At 35.5% G+C, this 11,970-nt stretch overlaps 2 protein-coding genes across 2 annotated transcripts; one reads left to right on the forward strand and one right to left on the reverse strand.

Annotated features, from left to right (window-relative positions):
• The first annotated feature begins 2,158 nt into the window (after positions 1-2,158).
• LOC148566604 (uncharacterized) lies at positions 2,159-3,968 on the forward strand. The gene is made up of 4 exons (XM_088484332.1): positions 2,159-2,398; positions 2,543-3,058; positions 3,224-3,559; positions 3,876-3,968. Exons 1-4 carry the CDS (start codon positions 2,159-2,161, stop codon positions 3,966-3,968), a joined length of 1,185 nt encoding a protein of 394 aa, XP_088340458.1.
• A 3,402-nt stretch (positions 3,969-7,370) lies between these two features.
• On the reverse strand, positions 7,371-10,183 carry PGLP2 (2-phosphoglycolate phosphatase 2). Its single transcript, XM_016342116.3, has 9 exons — positions 9,809-10,183; positions 9,656-9,727; positions 9,519-9,590; positions 8,947-9,006; positions 8,804-8,856; positions 8,394-8,491; positions 8,205-8,304; positions 8,003-8,106; positions 7,371-7,772 (listed from the first exon to the last, which is right to left on the reverse strand). Exons 1-9 carry the CDS (start codon positions 10,049-10,051, stop codon positions 7,672-7,674), a joined length of 903 nt encoding a protein of 300 aa, XP_016197602.1. The 5' UTR covers positions 10,052-10,183; the 3' UTR covers positions 7,371-7,671.
• Between the last annotated feature and the right edge of the window lie 1,787 nt (positions 10,184-11,970).

Genomic DNA, 11,970 nt, shown 5'->3' on the forward strand with positions numbered 1-11,970 from the left:
TAAACATTAAAATAGTTATCTGAATCGGTCTTTAAGAATTTTAAAAGCAAATACTTTAGTCTCTAATAAAAATTAATACACAAAAATATCTCCAAGATTTTACTCCAGTAGACAAATCAGTCTCCAATTTATTTTCTAGTAGAGTAATTATTCTAATAAGTCTCCAAAGATTTTAAAAGCATACATTTTAGTTCCAAAAAAAATATTACACAAATCAATTCCCAATGTTTTTCTACGTCAATCATAACAATCTCCCATCTATTTTTCAGCAATGACTCACTAAATTTTTCAAGTATTTATTAGGAAAAAAATATTAGTAAACATTATAATCAAATTAATTTTTAAGGTTAAATTAAACCTATTTGATTTCTAATATGGTATTTTTTCAAAAAAAATTAATTATTGAACCATCCTCACTACATACACAATTCCAAATCCAACAATAACAACAACAAAGGTTGAAATTATTTGATATTTTTATATTTAATATAACTTAACTTAGTGTGATAGCTAGGAATTAAGTATAATCAAAGTTATTCTTCTATTTTCACTTGAATCTCAATTTGATCACCAAATTATCAATTAACTAAAAAAGCTAACTAAATTTCTACTTCATAATTAGACTAACTTAACATACACATCTATGTGGCACATACATATTATTTTTCTTTGATTTATAATGTGTGCAAAAATCATGTTAACTAAAAAAGTGTCAAATTTCAACTTAATTCCATATGCATAATGTCAAATTGTCAACAAGAATCCGACAATAACCTATTTTAAAAAAACGTTAGTATTAAAAGAAAATATTTTAATTTAGATTTCAAAACATCATTATTTATCTTGCTTGTTTCCAACGAAAACAGTGTGGCAATATACTAGTGTCATCATCCACATACACAAAATTAAGCTAATAATAACAACGATTGACATATAGTAAAAGTAATTATTCTACTGGAAAATATACTGTAAACTGATTTGTCTATCGGAATAAACCTTGAAGATTGATCTTTATATTAATTTTTTTAGGACTAAAATATCCGCTTTTAAAATCTTTGGAACTGATTTGGGTAATTACTCTAAATAATAAATAGTACATTATAATATCAATTATGATCCGGTCGTTACAAATCCAATGTCTTAACTCGGCATTATACACCATAACTCGGCAATTTGCATCATAACTCGGCGGTTACATGTTGTAATCGGACTCAACGGACAACATCCTAGAATAAAACTGTCTAACCAGGTATTTATTACTTATTAAATCTAATAACTGCTCATCAATTCAGATAAAGAACGTAACTGACCTATCTTACGTCACCTATAAAAGTATGATGTTTTATCCTCAACAAGGACACATTGAATTCTCAATACTAACTTAAGCTTCGGAGTACTTTTGCAGGTACACTCCTCCCTTTGCTCATACTCTCCGTGACGTGACACCCCTCTGGACGAGAAGCTCGGACCATCCCAGCTTATAGCTCGGTGCTGAAGGCCAAAGCTCAGTGTTAAAGGCCAAAGCTCGGCGTCAACTCCTATAGCCGAGGTTACGTCCAGGTTGTTCACACAAGAACAATTGGCGCCCACCGTGGGTCCCGAAAATATAATTCTTTTCATTTTCATTGGCCTCGACATTTTCACCTCCAACCATGGCTGAGCAACTTCCACTTCCACCTACACCGTCCGAGCTCCTTTGGATGGTGACTGAGTTACAACAAGCCAACCAGCGCATGACGGAGGAGAATCAAAGAATGGCGTATCAGATTGCTAACCTAACTAATGCTCGGATTGAAAACAATGACGGACGTCAAGAACGAACCGAAGAAGCCGAGCATCAATCTGTTCCAACACATGTCTCTGAAACTGCTCGGAACAAAGAAGTTCGGAACGAAAGAGTCCAACCTGAGCACAATGAGGAAGCTCGGCCAGAAAACGAGGATGGCGAGACAGATAACTCGCCTGGACCATTCACCGCCGAGAAAGAGAAAAGGCGAGCACAACCCATCCTGAACAATCAAGAGGAGTCATTAACTATATTTCTGGAGGTTTTGCAGGTGGAGGCAGCACAAGCTCAGCAAGAAAACGCTCTTACCGAGTTATGTTTTCAATCAAAGCCAGTCCGAACAACCTTCAAACGCCTCCACGCTTCCCCCAGATGACGTTTCAAGCATCCGACTTCAATACAGCTACAACAAATCTGGATGATCATGTGGTAATCTCCATTCAACTTGGAGATCTCCTGGTAAAAAAGGTACTGCTTGACCCGGGGAGCAGCGCCGATGTCCTTTTTTACCCCACTTTCCAGAAGATGAAATTAAGCAACAACCTTCCACCGGATTTAGGCGAACGAGTCCCAGTATTGGGATCTGCGTGGTTACAAACCACACTCGGTGATGTTCCCTTATAAAAAACTTTAGACATTCAATATTTAGTAGTTGACTGTTTTAGCCCATACAATATGATCCTCGGCCGACCTTTTTTGAATAAGTTTGGCGCTATTGTTTCTACAATTTATCTCTGTGTTAAGTTTCCCTTGCAGGATGGCACTATTGCAACAATTCACAGTGACAATCGTGATGCCAGACAATGTTACAACAATAGCCTCAAAAGGCGCAACCGAAATATAAATGCACATGTTCACACCATTAGCAATCAAGACGAATCCCCAGTGTTGGCCGACCTTGACCTAAAGGCCAACGTTCTCGAACGACCAACCCCTACGGAGGACTTACACAAAACCTTTTTTGCAGATAACTCGGAAAAATTCACTTACGTCGGATTCACACTAAGCTTGGAAGAGAAAACCTCATTTCAAAAATTTCTACAACAAAATGCCGATTTGTTTGCTTGGACCCCAGCAGATATGCCAAGCATTGACCCTTCTGTAGTTTCTCATAAGTTAGCATTAAACCCATCTGTCCGACCTATAGCACAAAAGAAGAAAAACCTCGGACTTGAACGAAAACAAGCCTTTTTGGAAGAAACCAAAAAGCTAATCAATGCCGGCTTCATACAAGAGATCAGATTCACAACATGGTTGGCAAATGTCGTCATGGTAAAGAAACACAACGGTAAATGGCGCATGTGTATTGATTTCACGGATCTCAACAAAGCATGCCCAAAAGATTCCTACCCCTTACCATCTATTGATTCCTTAGTAGATAATGCTTCAGTCTATAAAACCTTAAGTTTCATGGACACATATTCTGGTTATAATCAGATTTTAATGCATCCTTCTGACCAAAGTAAGACCGCTTTTATTACTGAATTTGGAAATTATTGTTATAAAGTTATGCCATTTGGTCTTAAGAATGCAGGTGCAATATACCAACACCTTATGGACAAGGTATTTGCAGCACAAATCAGCAGAAACCTCGAAGTTTATGTCGATGACATGGTAGCCAAAACAAAGCTCGGTCACAACCATCTTGACAACCTTGCAGAAATATTCAAACAAATCCGAAAATATAACACGCGGCTAAACCTCAAGAATTGTGCCTTTGGTGTACAAGGGGGCAAATTTCTCGCCTTCATGCTTACCAACCGAGGAATCGAGGCAAATCCTGAAAAATGCCGAGCTGTTTTGGAGATGACAAGCCCACAAACTATCAAAGAAGTCCAACAACTGACAGGAAGACTTGCCGCGCTCTTTAGATTCCTCCCTTGCCTAGCTTCCAAATCTTTCTATTTTTTCCAAACCTTAAAAAAAAGAAAAAAGCTTTTTACTGGACTGATGAATGTGAACAAGTTTTCACATCTATAAAAGAAAATATTTTCAAAACCACCTGTTTTACAAACACCCCTTTAAGGGGAACCGCTTTTTCTATATTTATCTATCACTGACTGGGCTATAAGCTCTGTTCTTATTGCAGAATGGCAAAAGTAGCAGCTGCCGATCTATTTCATCAGCAAGACCCTACAAAATGCCGAACTTTGCTATCCGAAGATCGAAAAGCTGGCTTTAGCTCTAGTATTTTCGGCACGAAGACTTCGGCCATATTTCCAAAGTCATGCAATATATGTTTGAACAGATCAACCCTTGCGGCAAGTCCTTCAAAAGCCAGAATTAGCTGGCCGACTAGTAAACTGGTCGGTTGAGCTCTCCGAGTTTGATATCCGGTATCAAGGACGCGGACCAATCAAATCTCAATATTTAGTAGACTTCATTGCTGAATTCACAGTCCCAGAGACAACCGAAGAATCAACCCAATGGTCTTTATACGTAGACGGTTCTTCTAATCCACAAGGGAGTGGAGCCGGAATCATACTTGAAAACGAAAATGGTAACGTCATCGAACAAATCTCTACACTTTTACTTCAAAGCAAGTAACAATCAGAGTGAGTATGAAGCTCTTATTGCTGGCCTCAAACTCGCCGCCGATCTAAACATTGCCGAATTCAAGTTGTATTGTGATTCCTTGCTCATCGTACAACAGGTAAACGATTTATACCAGGTAAAGGATCATTTATTATCCAAATACCTTGCCATTGTTCAAACCTTACTTTCAAAAGTTCGTAAATATAAAATTCAACATATACCTCGGGAGAATAACAGCCGAGCTGATATCCTATCTAAGCTCGCCAGTACTCAAACAACCAACTCCTCCCTTTACCAATCAACATTAGTTAAACCCAGTATAGATTTACCAAAAGTTCTAAGTGTCACACAGGATGCAGATTGTAGAACACCCTACTAAAACTATCTCAGGAAAGGAATATTATCAGAGAGTATCGAAAATGCTCAGCATTTTCGCCAACAAGCTTCATTTTTTACAATATATAATAATTACCTATATAAACGAGGATTCTCTCGTCCCCTGCTTAAATGCCTTTCCAAGTCGGAGGCCGAACTTACTCTTACCGAGGCACACGAAGGAATTTGTGGCACACACCTCGGAGTCCGTAGTTTATCATCAAAGATACTCCGAGCTGGTTTCTATTGGCCAACATTGCAACAACTGCCAGCAAGACTGTAAAACAAAGCTGTGACAATTGCCAGAAGTACAGTTTGATCACACACCTTCCAGCCGAACTCCTCCATAGTTCCGAGGTAAGTCGGCCCTTCAATCAATGGGGGCTCGACATCCTTGGTTCTTTTCCTCTAACGGAAGGGCATGATTTAAAGATCAGACAACATTTTTAATCAGTAGAGCACCCGTAGACCAATGGCTTGGCCGAGGCTGCAAACAAGGTTATCTTACATGCGTTGAGAAGGAAACTTGACGATGTCAAAGGTCTCTGGGCCGAATTAATACCTGAAGCCATATGGGGATACAACACCACCATCCACTCAACAACAAAGGAAACGCCTTTTCGACTGGTATATGGGTCAGAGGCAATGATACCTGTGGAGATCTCACAATCCTCCCTGCGAACTCAATTAGCCGCCTATACTATAGCAGATACAGGTCGGCAAAATGACCTAGACACCACGGAGGGAATCCGGTCCTCAACAGCAATCACACACCGAGCTATGCAACAGCATATAACTCGGCGGTACAACAAGAAGCTCCACCCAAGGTCCTTCAATGTAAACGGCTTGGTGCTGAGACGAACCGAACAAGCTAGAAAACCACCTAACCATGGTAAAATAGCAGCTAACTGGGAAGGCCCTTTCCGAGTTATCAAAGTCGTCAGGAACGGAGCCTACCGATTACAAACCATAGATGGTAATTCTGTGCCTAACACTTGGAATGTATCATCTTTAAAGTTATATTACAGTTAAAAGCCAGAGCCAGACAAGTACTCTTTTTTCTACTGCCAAGATTTTTTCCAAAAAGAGTTTTGTTTGGAGAGGTTTTAACAAGGCTTGCCTACCTGCACCTTTGTAATCAAAGGTCCATCCATACATCTGAAATCTTATACTTTCTACTTTACTATATCTTCCATTGAGCATTTTAATCTCTTTTCGAATTAAAGATATTATTCTGCTGACTTCTATTCAGAGTCGGGCTCATCAGACTCCGCCAATCAAATTACAAATTGCCAATCTTAATCCAGAATCAAACAAACTGGATAAACAGATAGCCATCTATAACCAAACAAATCGGATAAACCGATTGCCGATCTTAATCCAGAATCAAACAAATTGGGTAAACAGATAGCCGATCTATAACCATACAAATCGGATAAATCGATTGTCGATCTTTATCCAGAATCAAACAAACTGGATAACAAACTACGAACTATCAATCAAATCGGTCTTCGCCAAATTACCGATCTATCAATTAAATTGGTATGCACCGACCATATAACAAATCGCCGAACTTTATCAGATACCCCTATCTCTTCAATTATATCTTTATTAGATATACATATCAGACACCTAATGACTATGGTCATACCAGACATACAGTCAAACATACTACCATCAGACACCTAATGCAAACGCATCAATCAAACAAATAGATACCAAACACATTTTTAAATGTTGCATCTATACCATCACATTGTGTTTAGATACCAAAAATAACATGTTTCAAACAGTCACAACAAGGGCTAAGCATCTGTCGAATGAACAAAGTATAAGAGTTCAAAACAAATGTACAAATTCCACCAGATAACAAAATCTACCCAACATTTTCATCTTCTTCAGCATCACCATCATACCACTCTTTAGCATAAATAACCGTTTAATAAAGCAACCATCATACCACTCTTTAGCATAAATAACCGTTTAATAAAGCAACTTGAACTGGAGGCTCCAAGGCCATATTAGTCATCGAGTTATGAACTCACTCAGAAGCCGACTTATGATTCATTACAAGCTCAACTTGCTTCCTTAAACATATTCTCAAGCTAAGCTTGGGGGCTATGATCCGGCCGTTACAAACCCAATGTCTTAACTCGACATTATACACCATAACTCGGCAATTTGCATCATAACTCGGCGGTTACACGTTATAATCGGACTCAACGGACTACATCCTAGAATAAAACTATCTGACCATGTATTTATTACTTAATAAACCTAATAACTGCTCATCAAGTCAGATAAAGAACGTAACTGACCTATCTTACGTCACCTATAAAGGTATGATGTTTTATTCTCAATAAGGACACATTGAATTCTCAATACTAACTTAAACTTCAGACTACCTTTGCAGGTACACTCCCCTTTTGCTCATACTCTCCGTGACGCGACACCTCTCTGGAGCTCGGACCATTCCAGCTTAAAGCTCGGCGCTGAAAGCCAAAGCTCGGTGTTAAAGGCCAAAGCTCGGCATCAACTCCTGTAGCCGAGGTTACGTCTAGGTTGTTCACACGAGAACAAATTACATTGGGGAGGTTTGAAATTGGTGGAAGATCATAGGGCCATTATTCATCTCTCTTTCTTCATCCCTCAAAATATTAAGGAAAATACATAGTTAGGGAAGAAAGGAGATTCTCTTTGCTTTCTATTATGGTTATTTACTCAAGTTTTGTCTTGATGGTCTACAGCCATAAAAATCAATGCTATTTTGAGCAGCATATCACTCTCACTATGAGCCTCCTATCTTATGTTATAACAGTGACTACTCATGCTACAGCATAATCTGAGTACGGCTCAATCATAACTATTAAATGTTCATGCCATTAAAATCTTCCCAAAAAATATCCCATGCTTATTATTAATCTACATGGGAGAACAACAATTACAGTGTCATCTGAATTGGAAAGAGAAAAATCTTATGCTTCCAATAAGTCGAGCATATCAGAAATCTTGCTTGTGTAAAAATCAGGGTGAATATTATTTGAAGGGTCTTGCAGAGCTGATTGAGTTGTGCAACCTGTTACCACAACAGTAGTTGTAACATTTCATGAATGACTTATGTGGTTAAGTGTATGCAAAGGTTATCAAACTCAAAGAGTTCACTTAGGTAAATTTGAATCATAAAACTCTTGTAAGCTCATAAGAGTATGAAACCTAAACATGTAAACTCATGAGAGTTTATGATTTAATACAAGTGTTTGATAACTTATGAGTCTATGATGCAGAAAAAAAGGTAAGTTCCCTTACCAGATAGAACAAGAAGAGTTTTGCAACCAGCATTCTGTCCAAACAATATATCGGTATCTAGTCTATCGCCCACCATGCACATCTTGGAGCAACTTACGTTGAATCTGCTTGAAAGAGTGGGTTATATGCTGAGGAGGGAAAAGTAAAACAAGAAAGTCCCTGCCACCAAAATCAATTAATTCAAGCATATTTTAACTCTTACTTCTGGAGTAAAAACTCCATCAGAAAGGTTGATGGTTTTCCAACTACTATAGGCTCCTTCTGGGTTGATCCACACATAGCAGCAACCATACACCCAGCACCTGAAATCCAACTTTTAACCATTATGGGGTCATACAATAAGATAGCAAACTAATTCCACTGTGTGAGATAATGGAATAAGAGATAGAACCAGGCCATTCTTGCCAAGCAGTCATATGTCCAACTGCATCACGGTTGGTAGCAATGAAAAGGCATCCCGGATTCTCACGTATGCAAAGGGTTCCATACCTATTAGATGGAATTTGAACATCACGGTTAGAAATTAAAAGTGGATAGAACTAATTCTACCATCGAAATCGAAGAGGATTTTGGTGAATATCAATCAATATATGATCAATCTATCTTGTGATGATAATATTAATCAGGAAAAAAATGGTATTGATATTGTATATAGTATATACTCCTTCAGGAGTCCATATGTTTAGTTCTTTAAAACTTCTAAGTAATCAAACGTTCTGAATTTGAAATTTCAAATAGTCTGGAACAATAGAAATTAGAAGGTAATGCTGAAAAGAAGAACAAGCGAAAATGTTTTCTTACTGAAGCTTGTAATAGTTAATGTTAGGATCAATGCCAACCACTACAGCCCCAACCTGCAAGAGTGCACTCCTCAATCCTCAGTTAAACAGAAGCATAGTCTCAATGAAGATACTCAAAGAACAATGGGGAAGATGTTACATTACACTCTTATCGTGTTCAAAAAAGATGTTCTGCTTCAGGTCCACTGTTTTATTGGCATCTGCCTGCAATTATTGAATGATTTAGCAACAATAACTTGAGAGGCAATCTTGTGATTCTCAGCCCTCTGTTAGTGTCTTGTTTTTGAAACATGCATTGTCAATTTGGCATTAAGAAAGTGTAGCCAAAATAGAGTTGAATATGATCACATGAATCAAACTGTTAATGTAAGGGTTCCCTTTGAAACAATACATACATGCACAAGAACATCTTCTGATATAATTTTACTGATAAATCTACTCCATTTCAACCTTATACCAATCAGACCCTCAATCTAATAATCCCAAAAGCGAAATGTTAGGGGATCATATGAATTTATTGTTTTTAGCCTCATTTAGCCATCAACTCAACCTTTAGTATAGTAATCCAACAACATTCTTTATTCCATACTTTTAAACATTGATGGCTAAGTGATGGCAAAACAACAATAAATTCTGATGACGCTCTAGCATTCCTCGATGGAAAAATCAAAACTTTACGAGCAAAAGATATCAGTATGAAGATGAACTTAACTTACCGGACCACCGAAAGCATTGAAGCCAGCAAGGCGCAACTCCTCCAGTATACCATCCCCACCAATTACATAAACCTGAACATTGAGAAGAAGATGAAGCAGAAAGAAAAAATAGATATTAGAATATGATGGAAGCGAACCTTGTTTTGAGGAGGGAAATTGTAGAGCTTCAAGTACATGGCAGCTGCATAAGAGGAGGAGAAAATCTCATCCTACAAAAGAGAGAAAGATGAGGAAATGAAATGAAAGGAGAGTGAAGAAGAGAAGAGTGAAGAGTAGAGACTAGAGAGTACCGGGGAAACAGAAATCCCTAAAAAGTGAAACTTTAGGGCGTACTGAGCACGTGACTTGAGGGAGTTGTTGGTGACGAAGACGAGCTTCTTGCCCTTGGAACGAAGAAAGTCGAGGGTTTCAGAAACGCCGTCGATGAGGTTATCTCCCTTCCAAATGACGCCATCGCAGTCGAAGAGGAAGGTGTCCACGGAATCCAGCAGGTGAGTCAGATTCTCACGTGATAGAACCTGGCAACGGTTCATGCTGCTGCTGCTGCTTCTTCTTCACTTGTTTCTGCTTTCGCCCTTTCTTCTTCCTACTATTGGCTGCTTTCTAGCTGCTTCTCTTCTCTTTATTTACCCACGTGCTAAAAATATTTGTTTTCTTTAATCTCAATCTAAGGTTCACGGATTTTTTTTTTTAATAAATAATTTAAATATTTTATTCACATTTGTAGCATATTTATTAATTTTTATTTTTTAATATCTTTCGTTTATAACGTAAACGATATACATTCATAATTATTTTGTTAATGTAAACGATATATGTGTATTTATAAATATAAAATATAATTTTTAAAATAATAAAAAATATTAATAATTTAATTTAAACTAAACTCTTAAAAATAAAAAATTTCAAATAAAAAAAATGATAAGTTTTAAATAACAGAAAGAGGGACCATTTTAAGATAACAGAAGACAAATGATTTTAACTCAAGGTTTTAACATTTATAATTATCTCGCTTATACTACAAATACGCTAAAAATGACATATTTCGATAAATAAAATAATTAAATTATTTATTTAAAAAATTCGAAATTCACTCACGTGTATATTTTTTTATTTTTTTATTTTTAAAATAATTAATTTTCAAAACACAAAATTAGAAAAATGCCATTTTTAGTTTTCTAAAGATTAGGGGTGTATATGATCCAATCCGATACAAAGACTCAGTCAAGATCCGAACACTTTTGGGGTTAATTTAATGTGATTTCACCAAATTTAAAATTAGGTCAGGGTCAAGGTAAATCTGGCTTTATCCGGCTCCATGTACACTTTAAAGGAACTTAAAAAAATATATATGTTTTAAATTAATTCAAATATTATGTTATATTAATTATAAACTTATTGTTTTGTTTTTAATCACACTTGTTGAATTATAAAATAGATCAAAGAATCATGAAATTAAAATTTATGGACAAATTCAAATACAAATATGGATATCAACTTCTCGATAATAAAGTATGTTTTTTTCTTTTTTATAAATAAGTGTATCATAAATTTTTGACATAAAATTTATCAAGATTCGAACTTCACCGATTTAAACCCAGTTTTAATGTGACCTAAAAATAATGTGATTTTACAGGATTTAGAGTCGAATAACTGTATCAAAACATAAACATGATTATTATTTAGGATCGAATTCGGATCAAAACGAACCCGACTTCATCCAACCTGTGTATATCCTTACTAAAGATGATTCATCTCAATCTAAACAAATAAACTATTTTTTATATTATTTTTGTATAAATGATAAATGACTCATGTGTTATATATATATATATATATATATATATATATATATATATATATATATATATATATATAAAAGGATATCATTTTTTTAAAGTAAACTTAAAAAATAATTGTCTCAAAATTTAATTTTTAAAGTTTTTTAGAGTATATCTCTTCATCTTTTATGTATTTTGTGGTATTGACATCATCTTTAAATAGTCAACATATTATATTATTTTTTTGAAATTTATTTTATTAAAATTAATTTTTTTAAGATGTCTAAAATTAAATAATAATTTATTCATGACTTATTATTTGACACTTATTATTCATGACTTATTATTTGACAATTACTATTTAATTATAAAATGTATAAACTAATTCGATACATATCAAAGATTAAATTAGGTAGATTAATCTCTTATTCATCATATTTTGAATGTAGCATTAAATTAAGTTTGAGTATACTATTTATTAAGTTCAGTTATATTTTTTATGCAATTTGATTATATTTGGTGATTATGAGACTATTCTATATTTTTATACAAATTATTAATTGGTGATTAGTTTCTATATCATTTTTGCATGATAGTTATTCATTTATCTTTTTATCTCCAATAATAATGACCTGTTAATATTTAAAAATACTATTTGTATATCAAATCAA

The sequence above is a fragment of the Arachis ipaensis genome, chromosome B4, assembly GCF_059453495.1.
Source record: "Arachis ipaensis isolate K30076 ecotype BB chromosome B4, ASM5945349v1, whole genome shotgun sequence".
Classification (NCBI taxonomy): Eukaryota; Viridiplantae; Streptophyta; class Magnoliopsida; order Fabales; family Fabaceae; genus Arachis; species Arachis ipaensis.